Here is a 22,234-nt window from a genome sequence, read left to right as displayed (position 1 = left end):
CACATCAAAAGCTAAAATATCATAAATTAACTTTGAAAAATAATTATATTGTGATAACGATTTGTAATACATCATCATTCAGAATTTTGTATCTTAAGTAGAGAGGCACTTTTACATGGAAAATTGGAAAAGGAGAAGACTATTCTCTACTTTATGTCTATTTCTCCATTCAATATGAACGTGGTTGACAATCCAACTTTGTACCCAATTCCCACTTTCCTATCCACCTCTTTCTTGGAAACATTCAATGCCTTGGTCTCAACCATTTTTTGTGGCAGAGAATTCCACAGGCACCACCTTCTGGGTGAAGGTATTTCTCCTCACCTCAATCCTGCATAGCTTACCCATATCCTTAGACAGCGATGATTAACAATGTAATTAGTGTAAAATGGGCTATTCTTGAGAGTTCAGTGATTTCTAAAGATTGTTTTCTGCAGGAACACCTACCATCTAGAAAAGAGTGGGATGGCAAATTGTGCTGTAAGTACCCTAAAGAGTTCTAGTTATGAATTGGGATCAAGCTGAAAACACTGGGTGATAAACAAGACTGAATTCAGTTCATGCACCTGCATTCATAATGTAGTCAATAGGATTGTTTAGCAGGCTAACGACAAAAGCATATAAATATTTGTAATCTAAATTATTTCATTAGTTTATTAATTGTTAGGTTAAGGAACATATCCCTTTAATTTTGTTTTAAAGCAGAACAGTAATAAGTTCAGGTGCATACAGTCCTTCTGTTACTCTAGAGTTGTAACTGATAGTTATATTTTTTCTAGTTGCCTAGCAGGGCTGGACATTATAGAACATAGAACATAGAACATAGAACATATCTATTTTGTCAACTTACAGAATATCAAAAATGCATATAACCAAGACCTGCTTAAATGCCACCAAACTGCAAGAAAATCATCCAGTCATTTCGGCGAATTGCTAAAGCAATGTGCCGTCCTAATGGGACTACTGTCAGCAATAAATTCCAATTATTCATTTAGGTTGGTATGAAATATCCATGCAAAAAGTGTAGCAACAACTTGTATTCACAGAATTTAAGACATTGGCATACACACAAGTTTTTCACATAGTATGTTTTTGAGTGAATCACAATGATACCTGTACCTTTTGGGAGTTGTTACTGCTTTCTGCAACCAATAAAGGTCCAAATATTTCTGCAGCCTCATCTGTGGTCAGCACCTGATGTTCCAACATAGAAAGAACGTGCAAGTACCAGCGGTCCCACAATGTGGTAGAGTCAGCAGGCAAATCTAACAATCTGCAGTAACAGAAAAGTTGAAGCACTCAAATTCTAAACAGCTAAGAAACAAATTAGTGTAATGTAAGGGATGGGGAAGGAATGCTTGTGGGAATTTGGCTGGGGAGGGAAGAAACAGGTTTCAAGATTAGATTGCTGGATACAGCACAGATAACAGATGTTTATGGACACTAATATGCAAGGATAGACAGCTATTGGCAGGCTTGGAAGGAGACAAATGTAAAGTAAGATGAAATTCACAAACCATAATGATAAGTTATCAGGCTGTTGTGGTAAAAATTCAGAGGATGAAAATGGATACAAAAAGGGAGGAAAAAATCCACAAGGGAAAAGTAGTGAACAGCAAAGACAGTGCTCAAGTTATACATACCAGAGACAATTGGGAAATAGCTTGATTACAAAGGAGGGGAAAAACAGCAAATGAACTGAACTGGCTAAACATCCCAAATGCAGGTGAACACTCAGTATTTCATTCTGAGTCAGCATAACAGAACAACTTGCTCCAGATAGAGATAAGAATATGTGATAATAGCAAAGAAATTGTTTTAATGGGTAACTACTTTCAAATACAAGTTGGGGAAAATTGAAGTAGTATAAAATCAGAGGCAAAACCTTTAGCATATGACACCCTTCAGGAAATTAGAAGCAGTACTCATTTTGATCTGGCATTTGCGAACAGCTCAGGCATTGTATTGGAAAGGAAGGCATAGTGCTGCAGAGGCATAATGAATATAAACCCAACAGGATCCAAAGCCAAAAATAACTGAACTATATTGAATCATTTGTGCTCTTACTTTCCTTACTTTCCAATCAACAGGGATTGGCTTAGGAGTCTGAAAGCAATGAAGGCACAATCAAAGCAATTGGAAAACTTCTGCAAAACAATACATCCTTTCAGCTGCCTGCAACAAGCAAGGTATTGACTTTATCCAACCAGTCCATGCTTAACAAAAGGCACAATAGTGTCCAACATTGGATGAAATTCTGTGAGTGGACAGCCATTTGCTAAATAATCCAGAGCGTGCAAAGAATTACTATTCAGGAGCAACACAAGTGGTGTTTGCCACCGACAGAATGTTACTACGAAGCCAACAAGATGTTCTGCCCATCATACATATGAGGAATGTGGTGATTGAATTTCAGTGTGGCTGTAAGTTCCAAAGACAAGCATTTGAGTCCGTGGTTAAGAAAGCAAAAGTAATGCTGTCATTTATCTCAAGAGGGTTGGAATGTAAAAGCAGTGATGTGCTACAGACTTTATAAAGCTCTGGTTAGACCCCATGTGGAAGACTGCATCCAGTTTTGGGCCCACACCTCAGGAAGGACATACTGGCACTGGAATGTGTCCAACAGAGGTTCACACGATGATCCGTGGAATGGTATGTCTAACATACGATGAACGGCTGAGGATCCTGGGATTGTATTCATTAGAGTTTAGAAGATTGAGGGGAGATCTAATAGAAACTTAGAAGATAATTTATGGCTTAGAAAGGGTGAACGCTGGGAAAGTCTTTCCAAAAGGCAGGGATACTAGGACCCGTGGGCACAGCCTTAGAATTAGAGAGGTCCAATTTAGAATGGAAATGAGGAGACATTTCTTCAGCCAGAGAGCAGTGGGCCTCTGGAATTCGTTGCCACGAAGCGCAGTGGAGGCTGGGATGTTAAATGTCTTCAAGGCAGAGATTGATAAATTTTTTATATCACAAAGAATTAAGGGATATGGGGAGAGTGCAGGTAAGTGGCATGAGCCATGATTGAGTGGCGGAGTGGACTCGATGGGTCGAATGGTCTTATTTCCACTCCTATTTCCTATGGTCTTATTGTACCAAAGAAGCATTTCTCATCAGTTGTTTACAACTAGCAAGGCACTGAACATTGTAAACTAGCTTGTGTTCGCAAATTTCATAACATATTGCGCAACATTAGATTTCATTATTTGCTAAACAGAGAAGTTTCTTCACGCAGAGCATGGAATGCCTGTGGAATTGTCTGCCCCAGATAGCAGTTGCAGATAAACATTGACTGCTTTCAAGAAGAAGTTAGATATATTGCTTATAGCTAAAGGGATCAAAGAAAGCAGAGATTGAGCTCTGAATAATTAACCCTTGATTACAATGAACAGCAGAACAAAATCAAGGTTCGAATGGCCATTCCTGCTCCCATTTTCTACATTCCTAAAATGTCGAGCAGGCTAAGGATTTGCACTGACAACTAATTTATGTTTGCCATGCATGTTCAAAGTATGGTCCGCTAGCATGCACGGAAAGTTACATTTAGGTATCAACATACAGGGTCCTGCCAATTACAGACAGAAAAAAATATGTACACACACTGCGCCTATTTCAACTCAACAAAACAGTCCACAGGCATTCTTTGATTCATTTCTCAGACTAATGCCTTGATCAATCAATTAAATGAAACTTGACCTTCTCTTGGGAAATAAGGCAAGGCAAGTGATTGAGGTGTCACTGAGGGAGCACTCTGGGGTCAGTGATCATAATTCTATTAGTTTTAAAATAGTTATGGAAATAGGTAGCCTGATCTAATAATTAAAGTTCTAAATTGGTGGAAGGCCAATTTTGATGGTATTAAGCAAGAACTTTCAAAAGTTGATTGAGGGTGGATATTCGCAAGTAAAGGGACTTATATATTTAAAGGTAGATTCTGGGGAGTACTGCCGAACAAAGAGATCTTGAGGTTTAGGTTCATAGTTCCTTGAAAGTGGAATTGCAGGTAAACAAGTTAGTAAAGATGGCATTTGGTATGATGTCCTTTATTGGTCAGAGCATTGAGTACTGGAGTTGGGAGGTCACGTTGTGGTTGTATAGAACATTAATGAGTTTTGAGAAGATTTGTAGCTCAGATTGAGGCTCTGGATGTAAGTTTGCTCGCTGAGCTGGATGGTTCATTTTCACATGTTTCATCACCATACTAGGTACCTTCATCAGTGAGCCTCCAGTGAAGCAGTGGTGTTAGTGACTCGCTTTCTATTTATGTGTTTAGGTTTCCTTGGGTTGGTGGTGTCATTTCCTATGGTGATGTTATTTCCTATTCTGTTTCTCAGAGGGTGGTAAATGGGGTCCAAGTCGATATGTTTGTTGATACAGTTCTGGTTGGAATGCCATGCTTCTCGGAATTCTCATCTGTGTCTCTGTTTGACTTGAACCAGGATAGATGTGTTGTCCCAGTCGAAGTGGTGTCTGTATGTAAGGATACTAGTGAGAGTGGGTCATCTCTTTTTGTGGCTAGCTGATGTTCGAGAATCCTGGTGGCTAATTTTCTGCTTGTTTGTCCAATGCTGTGTTTGTTACAGTTCTTGCAAGGTACTTTGTAAATGACATTAGTTTTGTTTGTTGTCTGTATGGGGTCTTTCAAATTCATTAGCTGCTGTTTTAGTATGTTGGAGAATTTGTGGGCTACCAAGATGCTAAGAGGTCCGAGTAATCTGACAGTCATTTCTAAAATGTCTTTGATGTAGGGGAGAGTGGCTAGAGTTTCTGGACACGTTTTGTCTGTTGTTGGGGTTTGTTGCTGAGAAATCGGCGGACTGTGTTCATTGGATACCTGTTGTTTTTGAATACATTGTATAGGTGATTTTCCTCTGCTCTTCGTAGTTCCTCTGTGCTGCAGTGTTTACTTCCTCCAAATATTTACAAATGTCAATGTGAGCAACATGCTCCCCCTAAAGAATGAATTGGCAAAATCAATGTGTTCAGGACAACCAATAAGGAAATCCTGGACAGAATAAGAGTTCAAAGTATCTAAATTCCTAGGTACAGATTGGGTTCAATTGAAACAAAGCTGAGCAAGAATATTTGAGAGGCATTTACAATTACTAGCAGGAAGGTGGCAGAGGACTGGAAATAGACTACTTTATGTAAAGGGGACAAAACAAAGAAAAATGCCTTCAAACTCATGTAAAAAAAGAAATCATAGAACGGATTGGTGAGTGTAAGCTTGAAGATTATTGACACAATATTGACCTATTCTACTATTACACAGCAATCAGCAAATTCAGAAGGGCATTATTTTTCTGCACTAATCTCCTTGACTTTGTTAAGGAAAAGACAACTGTAACACATTATATAAAAAAAGGAGTTACTAGACTTTCAAAGACGCAAAAAGCCAAAGATCAAACCCAAACCTGAGAGTTTACAAACTCAGATGCGACATTAAAAGTTAATAATAAAAAACACTTAAGCAAACAGGAATATTAGTTTATAAATGCGTAAAGTTAATTTTAAAAAATATAGTCATTAAACCATTCAGCAAAGAAGCTTTAAAAACAAATTTGGTTTCCTGAAGCCATTTACCTATTATTGCTTCCATCAAATGCTTCACACTCTTTATTCAAAATTTCTTCAGACAGCAGACAACCATTTGAAGTACTCTGGGACAACCCCTTCAGCTGGTGAAGAACAACTGCTCCACAGGCATCAAGGTTTTTTCTGCTCACACTGTCTTTCTTATTACAAGTACTGCAAAAGAAGTTTAAAATTAAACTTGACACTGAAAACCCAGAAATGTAATTATTACAGCAAATGCCAGCAACTAATAATTCTGAGACAAAAGTTATAAGAATTGTTAGTTTTTCAACATTGAGGACTTAATGCAATTTAGGTGCAAAATACCAAGGTAATGCAATTTAGTTGCTACTATTTCTTGATTCCTTTAAATTGCAAAAATATACTTCATTCATAGGAAGAAATCATCATGTATATTCAGATCTCTTTACTTACAGAGAACAAATTAAGCCTTGACGTTCACCATTCTCTGTATTTACAGTCAACCTCTTGGCATTTAGCTGAGGTGTCAGCAGGGCCCAATTTCTGAAAGAATTCCTGTTATTCGTTGGCAGAAAATCCTTACGCGGTGGTCTTTCCCCACTGTGCCTTGACAGTGGCTGCTCCAAGCTTTAGTGCGGTCCTCAGCATGTATTCCTAGATTGTAGCAGATTTAACGCTATGCCCATTAATGCTGGTAATTTTAATACCCATTTTAAAGTTTATAAGGTGACCGACATCCATTCACCAATGTTCCTGTCACTGGGGGGACTGTCTGCATCCCTGTGGTGCGGGCGAACTGTTGAACCCTTGCAGGGCTGAGGTAGCTGTCCAGTTCTTCCCTGGGGCCATATCCCTGGGCTGGTGTCATCAGGATGAGGACAGGGTCAGCAGAGTCCAGCTCTGAGTCTGACAGAGGGACTGTCAGAGGATTGAGGCTTCTAGTTGCCTGGAACTCTGGTGCAGTGGGTACCCTCTGATTCTCACTAGGTGAGGGGCTGGCTTTACCAGTCCCCTCTGGGGGTCCATCGTTTCCTGGTTGGGCAGGTGCTCCCCTTCTCCCCTCTAGTGCTCTGCCTCTTTTTATGATGATGACCGTCCTTCTGCCCTTCTTTGTCATCAGAGGAGCTGCTGGTGTCGACCTCATGCAGCTGTCTGTTTCAACTTTGCAGTGAGGCCTTGGGCGCCTGATGTATTTTCCTTTTCTTGTTGTATTTCACCGGTATTCACTCCTCCACCTCCTTGGTTTCTTCCTCCTCCATTAACTCAGTCTATTCAGTTGGAGGTTGGGTCAGTTGCTGTGCTTCCATGCTGGCTACTGTTTGTTCCACTCCAACTTGTCCTTCTTTCTGGGTGCTTCTTGTCTCAATTCCCTTGCTGGATGGTGGCACCTTTCTAATCTTTGGGGGTCCACAGCTCACGTTGCCACCTCTGACCATCTGAGTGTAAGTGACGGCAGGCCCCCGCCCCAGATCTTGGGCAATCCTTGTACATGTGGCCTGCTTCCCTGCCCTTGTTGCAGCTTTTGGACTCCTTGCAGTCCTTGGTCAGGTGACCCTAATGCCAATTCAGGGAAGGGCCCACCTAGAGCTATGGCCTCACACCCCAGGCCAGTGAGGCTGGAACACAGTCAGGGTGACTGTGAAGGTGGAAGAAAACACACTGGTTGATTGGGCCGTTATCGTGAAGAGGATCATACTGGATTGCTGCGGGTTCTATACAGCAGCATGAAGATTCAACAGCAGGTCAGCTCAATCAATGTTCCTCCAACATCCAATCACGATCCAGCAATGATTTCAATAGCTCTGATGACTCACAACTCGACACCCGTTCTGATAAGAACAGATACTTGATCTTAGCCAAAAGGCTGAGCAGTGACTATTTCTTTTTTTTTACGTTCAGGAAACTTTATTGCGATTCAACTTTGTTACAACTTCAGATCTTCTCAGCAAAAGGCATACAAAAAGAGCTCAAGGTCAAAGAACCTCCACCACGTGTATGTGAGATTGAACAGAACATTTTCAAATATAATAATCCTTTCTCCTCTTATGCAATGAAAATACTTTTGTCTGGCATTCTTATGGTCGTCCTTAATATGCAGTGTTACTGTATTACTAAAACTTCTTTCAGCAGATTATGTAAGTTTGAAATTTACTGAACCACCAAGGAAAACAGCCATATCATTATAAGGTACAGGGTTGAAGCAATTTCCCCACATCTTATATGTCTATGTTTTTCTCTATAACTGTCAAACTTCATAAAAAGATGCACGATGCATGGCTTTAAAGTTCTCTTGTAAAGTCAAAGTCAGTGTAATAGTTACATATTCTTCAAACACAAAGTTGCGAATTTAGAATGCAGAATACAAACTTTGCTTACCGATTTTTGAGAAGGTTTGTAGCTCAGGTTGATGATAAGTCTGTAAGTGAGCTTGCTGAGCTTGAAGGTTTGTTTTCAGACAGTTCGTCACCATACTAGGTAATATCATCAGTGAGAGTCTCTGGTGAACTGCTGGTGGAATGTCCCACCTCTCTATTTATAGGTCTTGGTTTCTTAAGGTGGGCGATGCCATTTCCAGTTCTCTTTTTCAAGGGAAGGTTGATAGGATCTAAATTAATGTGTTTATTGATAGAGTTCTGGTTAGAATGCCACGTCTCTCAGAATTCTCATGCGTGACTTTGTTTCGTCTGTCCTAGGATGTGTGTGTTGTCCCAGTTAAAGTGGTGTCCTTCTTTGTCAGTATGTACGGAAACTAGTGAGAGTGGGTCGTGTCTTTTGGAGGCCAGTTGGTGTTCACATATTCTGGTGGCAACTTTCCTGCTAGTTTGCCCGATGTAATGTTTTTTATTTACAGTTCTTACATAATATCTTGTAAATGACGTGAGTTTTGCTGGTGGTATCTAATGGATCCTTTAGGTTCATTAGTTGCTGTTTAAGTGTATTGGTAGGTCTGTGGGCTGCCATGATGCCAAGGAGTCTGAGTGGTCTTGAAGTCATTTCTGATATGTCTTTGATGTAAGGTTTGCTTATTTTAATTTGGACCAAAACAAAAATGCTTTTTGATGAACTGTCTACTTGCAACTGTTTCATAATCATTGCCACCTCCATAACTTTTGACAGAACTTATTAGATTACTGACATGTTCTAAATATTAAGAGTTTCTACAGAATTGAAACTAAAAAATATTCCCAACTCCAGTTAATACACATAAAAGTTAAATGCTATGACTTTAAAAATACAAAGATAACAAAATTTATGCAACAGTTTGTACAGTCACAATTTGTAAGCACCAGAAAGAAAACTGGAATGAAAGAACAATTTTGCAGATCTATAATCACCTTGTGATTTCCTGCAGTTTCTCGTTACTTATGGTAGTAGGCTGGTACACCCGAGAATTAGTAGTCACTGTTTCTCTTACACCATCTTCTATCGTTTGAAGTAAGTGAAAAAATCCTTCCAGTGAAAGGCAGCTGCTGCAGGTAACAATGGAAAATCCGTGTTCAGGATTATAATTATACATGTTATGTAATTAAACATTAATACATGGTGGTAAAAGGTAACCTAATATTCTAAAAAAAACTTAACCTTAAAACTACTTCAAAATGAGGAGAACTGCATTTTTCTTAAAATGCACAACAGGGCACCACTTTACATTTTTATGTTCCTGAGAAATAAGTGCATTGTCTGAGAAATCATTCATCTCTTTATTAACAGCTGGTTATGAATCACAAACTTTGTGACTGTTAGTCTGAAAGGTAAAACATGACACAATGTTGACTGAAGCTTTCAGTTTTTCATATTTTTTATTTTGATCCTCATACCTCAGTTAGCAAGATAAATTATCTATTCCAATATTTCTGCCACTGGTGTTCCTAACTGACGACCAAGATAAATGCTCCTTTTCCCTTTCAATTTGTGGGTAAACAACTGCTTTAAATCTCCCTCAACTATTCAACTGTAGAATTATGTAAGAAAGAAGAAAGTCATTCAGGCCATTTTGCCCACACTAGATCATTGAAAGAATTACCCACCCAGCCCCATTTCTCTGCCCATTCTTTGTGTTCCATACAAAAAATTATTTTTCAAACACTCGACCACTTTCCTGAAAAAATTATTATAGATTCTGTCTCGATCAATTTTTTGGTATAGTATTTCATTTACCAGGAACCCTCTTGGTTAAAATAAAATCCCAGCATTAAAGATAGACAAACTCAAGTGTTTTTGGGCTCTTTAAAGATTAAATTTCATCATTTGAGGGTGGCATGGTGGCTCAGTGGTTAGCACTGCTGCCTCACAACACCAGGCACCCAGGTTTGATTCCATCCTCGGGCGACTGTATGTGCAGAGTTTGCACATTCTCCACCATGTCTGCATGGGTTTGCTCCGGGTACTCCAGTTTCCTCCAATAGTCCAAAGATGTGCAGGTTAGGTGAACCGGCCCTGCTAAATTGCCCATAGTGTTCAGGGATGTGTAAGCTAGGTGCATTAGTCAGAGGAATGGGTCTGGGTGAATTAACCTTTGAAGTGTTGGGCCAAATGGCATGTTACTACACTGTAGGGATTCTATGATTTGCCAAATTGTTACAGCCAATTTACCAAAAGGTATTTACAAAGAAAATCAAGCAAATAAAATCTTCCTTTTTTGAATGTTTTAAGTGTAATTTAGTAATTATAGCATGCTGGTAATAAAAGAAAAGTAAAAAAAAAAGACAATTTATTGAAAAAGGGCACTAAACATTGTTTTTAACACTATTCATTACTGCAGTTAGGTTAGGTCATTCAATGGCAGAATTTTTTGTTTAAAAATGCAAACGTACGATGAATAATCTGAATGCATATTGAGCCCTGTAAAGCCCTCAAAATGTGCCATTACCTAACTTTAACAATAATGAATTAATGAAAATGGAATCTAAGCAACTATGCTTTTTTCTAGCTGGGTGCATAGATCATCTAAAAAATATATTTTAAGCAGCATTGAAACTAATATCTCTATACTATCAAAAGTACTAGATACATTTTGTAGTGTACATTTTATAGCTAGAAAAGTTAGCATTTCAACTATTTTTCCTCATTCATGAGGTCAGAGTCACTTACCTGATGTGCTAGAACTACTTGCCTGCAACTAAAGGACAGTTTTCTCATTCAAGTATCCAGTCAGTAATAGTTTCATATAACAATGATTCATATAACAATGTACTCTTCAGAATTGTACGGAAACAAACCATATTTATTGACTAGCTGTACAGAACTAGAGAGATAAGCATGTGCCCTTAAAATAGTTGCATTCTGCACTTCATTCCCGTCAAGTGTGGACTTAAACATGGTATAACAACAATGTCATTTCCTGATGAAGGGCTTATGCCTGAAACTTATGCTCCTCAGATGCTGCCTGACTTGTGCTTTTCCAGCACCATACTCTCAAATCTGATCTCCAGCATCTGAAGTCCTCACTTTCTCGTTGCAAATATTAACAGTTTACAGTAAATAACTTAAATTATTTTAATGAGCAATGTCTACTTGATCGATAGTGATTATATTGATGATATTGTCACAAATCACTTGCAATTCTGTCATTTGTGACTTTGTTACTTGCAGGCTAATCAGTAATCTCAGAAATATTTCTTACGTCAAACAGGCAATTATTGTAAAAGTGAACTACGGATAAAGAAAAGGAGAAGATACATGGATTTTAATCATCTTCCTTGTCTAACAGGTATAAAAACTGAACCTTCAATGAAGTAGAGGTGCCATAGATGGAAAATACATGTTATTTAACTGTAGCATGAGCAATATCACAACTGCCTGTAAGATATATTCATCAACTCATTTCTAAAGGATAATGGAGTATTCCGCACGCCTATTCACTAAATGATACACCATAATTTACTCATATGCCCTTGAGAAGGTGGTGGTGAACTGCCTTTTTGAATCGCTGCAGTCCACTTGCTGTGGGTTCACCCACAATGCTGGTAGGGAGGGAATTCCAGAATTTTGACCCAACGACTGTGAAGGAATGGCAGCATATTTCCAAGTCAAGGTGGTGAGTGTCTTAGAGGGGAACTTGCAGGTGGTGATGTTCCCAGGTACCTGCTGTCCTTGTCCTTCTTGATGGAAGTGGTAGAAGGTTTGGAAGGTGCTAAGGATCTTTGGTGAATTTCTATAGTGCATCTTGTAGATAGTACAAACTGCTGCTACTGAGCACCGGTGATGGAAGGATTGATTGTTTGTAGGTGTGGTGCCAATCAAGTGGGTTGCTTTGTCCTGGATGATGTCAAGCTTCTTGAGTGTTGTTAGGGTTGCACCCATGCAGGCAAGGGGGGAGTATTCCATCACACTCCTGACTTGGGCTTTCTGACTGTGGTTATTATTTTACTTTGATTGCATTTACCTGACTAAAAGAAACTCATGTTGAAACGCTGCTTTCTCAATGTTGAAATACCAGAAGATATGTTCCTGGGTGAAGACACTGCAAGCTACAAGTTCCCCATCAATTTATTCATCATCATGACTTGTAAATGTATTGCCATTCCTTCAGTGTCACTAGGTCAAAATTCTGGAATTTCCTCACCAACGGCATTGGTGGTCTACCTACACCAAAATGGACTCCAGTGGTTCAAGAAAGTAGCATATCACCTTCTCCAGGGTAACTAGGTATAGACAATAAATGCTGGCACATCCAGCAATGCCCACATCCCATGAATGAATTGAAAATAAACAATGCTCAGTGAGATGTCTGCCTGAGAAAAACATCTGCAACCCATTGTGGAGTCTAGCCAACATAGAAGATGGATTGTAATGTGTAGTCAAGACAGGCATACATACACACCAATTTATATACTGGTACCCACAAAAATATGAGACTACCACTTGGTATGAAGAAACTTTCAATTGCCAATGATCAGATTTCTGTACTTAGTTGTGAAGGTAAAAGTAAACTGAACCATTGGGCAGCTCTCTCATTTGACAGAGACAACCAGTAGGGATTTAAGCTGAGGGTCACCACGTGTCAGGTGAGGGGAGAGGTTGAGAAGAAGAATCCTTCATGGTAACCATAGCTGTGCAGGAATCAAACCCATGCTGTTCGTACCACTCTACATTGTAAACCAGCCATCCAGGCAACTGAGCTAATTGACCCCTTAGTAGCAAAAACACTTTAAAAAACTTTTTTTTAATTGAAAAGCAGCTGAAAAATCTGAAGAACTACTATATACTCATGTTTAAAGATTATAAATATGGATTTGATACTGTTTGAACATGTTATAAATACAAATTTACTGGCTAATGTTCTCAACATTTACAAACATTATTTAAAGTGCTAATAATAAAAGTGCTAAGTGCATAGCTTCCATCATAACACAGTCTGAATGCTGGGCCCAACTATTTTGTTGTGTATGTCCTTTATAGATTCATGCCACCAAATCCGAAATACAATGTAACAAATTATCACCCAAACTTACCCAATTTAGAAAATTAATAAATGATAGTCAAAAGTTTAAAGAACAAGAACAATACAGTACACAAACAGGCACTTTGATTCTCCAAGCCTGCATCAACACGTTCTGCCATTCCATACTAAAACTGTCTTTATATCCATACCCCTCTATTCCCTTCCTATTCATGTATTCATCCAGGTGCTTCTTGAATGCTGTTATTGTGTCTGCTACCACTTCTTCCTCTGGCAGCACATTCCAGGGTACTCACCACCATTTGTGTGAAGAACTTGCATTGCACACCTCTTTTAAGCTTCTCTTCACTCCCTCCCTCCCTGGCGCCTTGAACCTGTCCCCTAGTAATTGACCTCTCCACCCTGGGAAAAAGCCTCATACTTTCACCCTATCCATACCATTCACACCTCTATCAGGATTCACAATCTTGTAAGCTTCAATCAAGAGTTTGTTTGAAAAGACTGACACAACCACAAAATCATAATAGGATAACATAATGATTACAGCTGTTGCAGTTTTTCACCAAAGATTAGATTAGATTAGATTACTTACAGTATGGAAACAGGCCCTTCGGCCCAACAAGTCCACACCGCCCCGCCGAAGCGTAACCCACCCATACCCCTACATCTACATCTACTCCTTACCTAACACTACGGGCAATTTAGCATGGCCAATTCACTTGACCTGCACATCTTTGGACTGTGGGAGGAAACCGGAGCATCTGGAGGAAACCCACGCAGACACGGGGAGAACGTGCAAACTCCACACAGTCAGTCGCCTGAGGCGGGAATTGAACCCGGATCTCTGGCGCTGTGAGGCAGCAGTGCTAACCACTGTGCCACCGTGCCGCCCACAATTAGAATTGTCTAATAAATTTTTTTGAAAACTACTCCCCAGTTGCCACTTTTGGGAAGTGTCCTTTACATACTATCTTCTGCCCACATGGAAAGTAGTCTTAATCTATTTTCAGAAGAAAAGGTTTAATATTTTTGTTGAAAAAAATCTAATAGAAGATAAGGTTCTTATTGACCAAAGGATCATTCCAGCCAAAACCTGAGACAGTTAATTTAAAATTGTATCAGTTCGTTCAGATGTTGAATTCACCTTCTAAGAGTGATGAACTTCTTGAAGGGGGAGGGTCCAGGAATATCCTCCACTAGTTAACTCAATTTTCATATTACAATATATGTTTTCATATTGTAAGCTCATTATTTTAAAAGATTTTATACTTTACAATGGATAGACTCTATCTTAAAGGAAATACCCTCAGGTTTATTCAACATCCAGCCAAATTCAGCAGCCTCAAAAGTAGTTTCGAAGCCCGCAAAGTGCAATTACTAGCTTCCCCCTTCCGCACATTGAATTGTACTGCCAGACCCATTAAGCTTCTTTCTCCAATGCTAACTGCCTCTGATGCAGTGTTCTGACTTACGATCAACAAATCATGTTGCTAACTTCTGAATTCTGTATCTCTCATCTCCTTTAAGAAAGGAGGGTGCGCAAGAGAGGAGGGGGGCGTGGCTTTTATGATTAGGGATAGCATTACTGCTGTACTTAGGGACGATATTCTGGGGATATTCGGATGAACTGAGAAATAAGAAAGGGACGATCACCTTAATGGGATATTATAGATCCCCTAATAGTCAACAGGAAATTGAGAAACAAATTTGTAAGGAGACCTCTGTCAGAATAATAGGGTGGTTATGGTAGAGGATTTTAACTTTCCAAATGTAGACTAGGGCTGCCATAGTTTTAAGGGTTTAGATGGAGAGGAATTTGTTAAGTGTGTACAAGAACATTTTCTGATTCAGTATGTGTATGTACCTACTCTTGACCTACTCTTAGAAAATAAGGCAGGGCAGGTGAGGTGTTAGTGGGGAGCACATTGGAGCCAGCAACCATAATTCTATTAGTTTTAAAATAGAACATAGAACATAGAAAAATACAGCGCAGTACAATCCCTTTGGCCCTCGATGTTGCGCCGATCCAAGCCCACCTAACCTACACTAGCCCACTATCCTCCATATGCCTATCCAATGCCCGTTTAAATGCCCATAAAGAGGGAGAGTCCACCACTGCTACTGGCAGGGCATTCCATGAACTCACGACTCGCTGAGTAAAGAATCTACCCCTAACATCTGTCCTATACCTACCACCCCTTAATTTAAAGCTATGCCCCCTCATAATAGCTGACTCCATATGTGGAAAAAGGTTCTCATGGTCAACCCTATCTAACCCCCTAATCATCTTGTACACCTCTATCAAGTCACCCCTAAACCTTCTTTTCTCCAATGAAAACAGCCCCAAGTGCCTCAGCCTTTCCTCATACGATCTTCCTACCAGACCAGGCAACACCCTGGTAAACCTCCTCTGCACCCGTTCCAGTGCCTCCACATCCTTCCTATAGTATGGTGACCAAAACTGCACACAATACTCCAGATGCGGCCGCACCAGAGTCTTATACAACTGCAACATGACCTCAGGACTCCGGAACTCAATTCCTCTACCAATAAAAGCCAGTACGCCATATGCCTTCTTCACCGCACTATTTACCTGGGTGGCAACTTTCAGAGATCTGTGTACATGGACACCAAGATCCCTCTGCTCATCCACACTGCCAAGTATCCAACCATTAGCCCAGTATCCCATCTTCTTGTTACTCTTACCAAAGTGAATCACTTCACACTTACCTACATTGAACTCCATTTGTCACCTTTCTGCCCAGCTCTGCAGCTTCTCTATATCCCGCTGCAACCTGCCACATCCTTCCTCACTCTCAACAACTCCACCAACGTTCGTATCATCCACAAATTTGCTCACCCAACCTTCTAGCCCCTCCTCCAGGTCATTTATAAAAATGACAAACAGCAATGGTCCCAAAACAGATCCTTGCGGAACACCGCTAGTAACTGCACTCCAACATGAACCTTTACCATCAACTACTACCCTCTGTCTTCTTCCAGCTAGCCAATTCCTAATCCAAACCTCCAACTCACCCTCAATGCCATACCTCCGTATTTTTTGCAGTAGCCTACCATGGGGAACCTTATCAAACGCCTTACTAAAATCCATATACATCACATCTACCGCTTTACCCTCGTCCACCTCCTTAGTCACCTTCTCAAAGAATTCAATATGGTTTGTGAGGCATGATCTGCCCTTCACAAAACCATGCTGACTATCCTTGATCATATTATTCCTATCCAGATGTTCATAAATCCTATCCCTTACAATTCTCTCTAAGACTTTGGCCAAGTGATAGAAAAGGATAGACTGGATCTCAAAGTTGAAGTTCTAAATTGGAGGAAGGGCAATTTTGACAGTATTAGGCAAGAACTTTCAAAAGCTCATTGGGGGCAGATGTTTGTAGGTAAAGGGACAGCTGGAAAATGGGATGCCTTCAAAAATGAGATAACGGGAGTCCAGAGACAGTATATTCCTGTTCGGGTGAAAGGAAAGGATGTTAGGTGTAGGGAATGCTGGATGACGAGAGAAATTGAGGTTTTGGTTAAGAAAAAGAAGGAAGCATATGTCAGGTAGAGACAGCAGAGAGTGAATCCTTAGAAGAGTATAAAGGCAGTAGGAGTATACTTAAGAGGGAAATCAGGAGGGCAAAAAGGGGACATGAGATAGCTTTGGCAAGAAGGATAACCCAAATAGATTTTATAATTACATTAAGGTCAAAAGGGACAAAAGGGCAAGGCAGCCTGTGTGCGGAGCCACAGGAGATGGGGGGAGATACTAAATGGTATTTTGCATCAATATTTACTGTAGAGAAGAACATGGAAGATATAGAATGTGCAGAAACAGATGGTGACATCTTTAAAAATGTCCAAATTACACAGCAGGAGGTGCTTGATATCCCCAGGACCTGATCAGGTATACCAAAGAATGCTGTGGAAAGCTAGGGAAGTGATTGCTGGGCTCCTTGCTGAGCTACTTGTATCATCCATAAGCCTGGAGGGTGACTAACGTGGTGCCACTATCTAAGAAAGGTGATAAAGAAATGCCAGGGAACTATAGACTGGTGAGCCTGACATCGGTTGTGGGCACGTTTTTTTTTAGATTACTTACAGTGTGGAAACAGGCCCTTCGGCCCAACAAGTCCACACCGCACCCGCCGAAGCGCAACCCACCCATACCCCTACATCTACCCCTTACCTAACACTATGGGCAATTTAGCATGGCCAATTCACCTGACCTGCACATCTTTGGAGTGTGGGAGGAAACCGGAGCACCCGGAGGAAACCCACGCTGACACGGGGAGAACGTACAAACTCCACACAGAGAGTCGCCTGAGGCGGGAATTGAACCCGGATCTCTGGCGCTGTGAGGCAGCAGTGCTAACCACTGTGCCACCGTGCCGCCCAAATAAAACTCCACACAGACAGTCACCCGAGGCTGGATTCGATCCTGGGACCCTGGTGCTGTGAGGCAGCAGTGCTAACCACTGAGCCACCGTGCCACCCATTTTAAATTCAAATGCCACCATCGGCTGTGGCGGGATTCGAACCCAGGTTCCCAGAATATTATCTGGGTCTCTAGATAAACAGTCTAGTAACAATACTACTAGGCTATTGCCTCCCCAAAGATGGGTTAGATTCAATTACTTACAAAGTGGATACAGGCCCTTCAGCCCAACAAGTCCACACCAACCCATTCCCCTACACCTAACAGTAGGGGAAATTTAGCGTAGCCAATTCACCTAACCTGCACATTTTTGGACTGTGGGAGGAAATCCACACAGACACGGGGAGAACATGCAAACTCCACACAGACATTTGCCTGAGGTGGGAATTGAACCCAAGTCTCTGGCGGTGTGGGGTAGCAGTGCTAACCACTGTGCCACTGTGCCACATATAAAAGTCCACACCGACTCGCCGAAGCGCAACCCACCCAGATCCATTCCCCTACATTTACCCTTTCACCGAACTCTACGGGCAATTTAGCATGGCCAATTCACCTTACCCGCACACTTTTGGACTGTGGGAAGAAACCGGAGCACCCGAACGAAACCCACAAAGACACGGGGAGAATGTGCAAACTCCACACAGTCAGTCGCCTGAGGCGGGAATTGAACCCGGGTCTCTGGTGCTGTGAGGCAGCAGTGCTAACTACTGTGCCACCGCGGGAATCCTGAAGGACAGAATTTACACGTATTTGGAAAGGCAAGGACTGATTAGGGATAGTCAGCATGGCTTTGTGCACGAGAAACCATGTCTCATGAACTTCACTGAGTTTTTTTGAAGAAGTAACAAAGAGGATTGATGAGGGGAGAGCTGTGGACGTGATCTATATGGACTTCAGTAAGACGGTCGACAAGTTTCCTCATGGTAGAGTGGTTAGCAAGGTTAGATCCCATGGAATACAGGGAGAACTTGCCATTTGGATACAGAACTGGCTTGAAGGTAGAAGACAGAGGGTGGTGGTGGAAGGTTGCTTTTCAGACTGCAGGCCTGTGACCAGTGATGTGCCACAAGGATCAGTGCTGGGTCCACTGCTTTTCATCATTTATATAAATGAACTGGATGTGAATATAGGATGTATAGTTCGTAAGTTTGCAGATGAATCCAAAATTGGAGGTGTAGTGGACAACAAAGAAGACTCCCTCAGAGTACAAAGGGATCTTAATTAGGTGGACCAATGGGCTGAGGAGTGGCAGATAGAGTTTAATTTAGATAAATTTGAGGTGCTTCATTTTGGAAAAGCAAATCAGGGCAGGACTTATACACTTAATGGTAAGATCCTGGGGTGTGATGCTGAACCTGGGGTGTGTTGCTGAACCTTGGAATGCAGGTTCACAGTCCCTTGGAAGTAGAGTTGCAGGTAGAAAGGATAGTGAAGATGGTGTTTGGTATGCTTTCCTTTATTGGTCAGAGCATTGAATATAGGAGTTGGGAGGTCATATTGTGGCTGTACAGGACATTGGTTAGGCCACTTTTGGCATAGTGTGTCAATTCTATCCGAAGGATGTTGCTAAACTTGCAAGGGTTCAGAAAAGATTTATAAGGATGTTGCCAGGGTTGAAGGATTTGAGCTACAGGGAAAGGCTGAAGCTGTTTTCAGTGGAGTGTCAGAGGCTGAGGGGTGACCTTATAGAGGTTTATAAAATCATGAGGCATGGATAGGAGAAAGGTCTTTTCCCTGGGGTGGGGGCATCCACAACTAGACGGCATAGGTTTAAGGTGAGAGGGGAAAATTTAAAAGGGACCTTTTCTTCATGCAGAAGGTGGTGCGTGTATGGAATGAGCTGCCAGAGGAAGTGGTGGATTCTGATTCAATTACAACATTTAAAAGGCATCTGGATGGGTATATGAATAGGATAGGTTGAGAGGGGTATAAGGCCAAGTGCTGGCAAATGGGACTCGGTTAATTTAGGATATCTGGTTGGAATGGGTGAGTTGGATTGTAGGGTCTGGTTTCCGTGCTGTACATCTCTATGACTCTAAATGCTGCAACTGCTCTTCTCATGAGTTTCCTCCCTACTGCAAGCTTTTCTGCCTACAGTTCTCATTTTCACCTCTAGAAACACAGCTGCGCCCTCCAACGTGCTATCTGGCTTCTTTGCCTGCTTCCTAGGTCTTCCAGGCTCCTCTCTTTCAGCTTTTCTCTATAGCCTTTCGTCAGTTTTTATATCCATTCCATCACCCACATTGCTGCTTCTCCGTAATGTTTTGTTTCAAAGCACCAACTTTGCGTAACAAACAATGCTGTGCATCAGGCCCATAGTGCACTGTGCTGTCTATTATAATCCACAATAAAGATTACATTAAAATTAAAATAAAATTTAAACGATTTCATGTCGCTAACTATGTAAGTTAAAAATGTTATCAAATTGAAAGAAAGAGACATAATGCTGCAAAGGTTAGTAGTCACTTAGAAAATTGGAAAAATTTTAGAAACCAGAAATCTGTGACTTAAAAAAGAACAAATTGGAGTACGAGAGAAAACAAGCAAGAAATATAAAAACAGACAGTAAAATATTTTACAAAGAAAAAGCAATCAAATAAAGTCATTAAAGTAAGCATTAGTCCAATAGAAGACAAAAAACATTTCAAGAATAGCGAAAATACAGGAAACTAAAACTATCAAAATCACTGAAGAAAAAGTACTGGGCAAACTAATGGGACGAAAGGCTGACAAGTCCCCTGGATTTCATGGCACCTTGGGATATTAAAAATAGGTAGCTGTAGAGAAGTGGATATTTTGGTTTCAATCTTCCAAAATTCCCAAGATGCTTGGAAGATGCCAACAGATTGGAACAGCAACTCATATTTCTTATGTACTCCCCTCAAAGATGTTCCATTGAGCATGTACTGTCTCGCCATGTTTCTTATATTCTACACCTCTACTTACAAACCCAAGGATCCAACAAGCCTTCTTAAAACTGTTTCAACTTGCTTGGCCACCTTCAGAGAACTATGCATGTGATGCCCAAGGTCCCTCTGCTTTGGTACTCTCCTCAAAGTTGTACTTTACAGCCAGTACTGTCTCTCAATGTTTCTTATACTAAAATGCATTACCCTTACATTTGTCTACATTAAAAGTCATCAACCAGATGTTTCCCCATTTGGCCAACTTATCAATGTCCATTTGAAGTCGCTCAGCATCATCCTCAAAATTCACTATTCTCCTTCGCTTAGAATCACCTGTAAATTTAGAGATTTTTCCCTCAACACCCATCTCAAATTTGTTTATCAAAATCAAAAGAAGCAAAGAGGTCCCAACACTGATTCCTGAGGAACATTACTTCTAAATCGCCTCCAATCTGAGAAATGCCTGTCTACCGTTTCCTACCTTTAGCCAACTTCTAACCCATGCTACCAAGGACCCATCAATCCCAAACATTTCTAATTTGCTAACCAACCAGCCACGTGGCACCACATCAAATGCTTTCTGAAAGTCTAAGAATACAACCGCCACAGCACTACCTTCATTCACTGACTATGTCACCTCATCAAAGAACTCAAACAAATTTGTCAGGCATAAATGCTCTTGACAAAGCCATGGTGACTATCAAATATTAACTTATTTTTCTCTAATTGAATATTAACCATATCCCATATTATGGCCTCCATCAGTTTTCCCATTGTTGATATCAAGTTGAAGGCCTATAGTCTTCTGGGTTCTTCTTTGCCCCTTTCTCAAACAACAATGTCACATTTGCAATCCTCCAGTTCCCTCAAGACTAATTCTGTACTCAGAGGGGCCTGGAAAATTTCTGCCAATGGCTCCGCAACTTGCTCCTTTACCTCTCCCCAACTCTGAGATTCCCCACTTGGCTTGCCTCATTTCCAAGGACCAGATACAGCACAGTTCCCCCTCTGGGAGGAAATATTTTGTTCCAGAATGTTCTCCTACACACATTGCATTTCTCTGCTTCTGTACTCTCACTCTACTTTTGTTCCCCCAGTGTACCAAAGGATAATTGAAATTACCAACTGCCACAACCAGATTTCCATAATCTACCTACAAATGATCTCTTCTACTTCCTCTCCACTATTTGGAGGTCTGTAGGAAAAACCCTAACAAAGTCACCACTCCCTTCCTATTTTTCATCCAACCATATAAGTATTAATTCAGGAACTGCATCTCATTCAAGAGTAATGATCCTATCTTTGATGAAGACTGCTACACCACCTTTTTTTACCTACCCTTGTTTCTACGAAAAGCTGTATAACTTGGAATGTTAAGTATCCAGTCCTCTTCCTAGCTTGAGCCATGTTTCTATCAATAATATGTTATCATACACGCCGCCAAAGCAATTTCTGCTTCTAGTTCCCAATTTTGTTCACAATATCCCATACATTTACATTCGTACAATTTAACCCTCCCATTTTCTTTCTTACACATCGGAAGGTTACAATTTTGTTGTTCATTGCCAGCAATCGAGCCTTTCCTCACTTCTTTTTCCCCATTCCCCATCTTCTCACATTTTCCCTCTAGCTGGTACTTTCAATACTGGGCCCATTAGTCAAGCCACCCCGCTGCCTTAAAACTTTGAATCCACCTTAACTGTATTAATTCTCTGTCACCCAGAAGATCAGTTCCATTTCTGCTCAGGTGAAGCCCATCTCTTCTGGATAACTTTTTTTCTTTCCCAAAAGTGATCCCAATATCCCAAAAATCTAAATTTCTCCCTTCTGCACCATCCCTCAAGCTATGCATTTACCTTCCTGATCTGCCTTTGCCTAAATGGGGACGTTCATGGCTCAAGTAGTATTTCTGAGATA

General features: G+C 40.8%; 1 protein-coding gene across 5 annotated transcripts in view; it reads right to left on the bottom strand.

Annotated features, from left to right (window-relative positions):
- The window catches only part of kiz (kizuna centrosomal protein), a 202,420-nt gene that overhangs the window by 80,813 nt on the left and 99,373 nt on the right, over positions 1-22,234 (bottom strand). For all 5 annotated transcript variants that reach the window (XM_072581417.1, XM_072581418.1, XM_072581419.1 and 2 more), the window contains 3 exons: positions 8,895-9,029; positions 5,587-5,751; positions 1,120-1,273 (listed from right to left, as the gene is read on the bottom strand). In XM_072581417.1, the coding sequence (XP_072437518.1) occupies positions 1,120-1,273; positions 5,587-5,751; positions 8,895-9,029 (454 nt within the window). The remainder of the gene's footprint in view (positions 1-1,119; positions 1,274-5,586; positions 5,752-8,894; positions 9,030-22,234) is intronic.

Source organism: Chiloscyllium punctatum, chromosome 11 (assembly GCF_047496795.1).
Source record: "Chiloscyllium punctatum isolate Juve2018m chromosome 11, sChiPun1.3, whole genome shotgun sequence".
In the NCBI taxonomy this organism is placed as follows: Eukaryota; Metazoa; Chordata; class Chondrichthyes; order Orectolobiformes; family Hemiscylliidae; genus Chiloscyllium; species Chiloscyllium punctatum.
The sequence above is the reverse complement of the archived record's forward strand: the minus strand, read 5'-3'. Positions and strand labels throughout refer to the sequence as shown.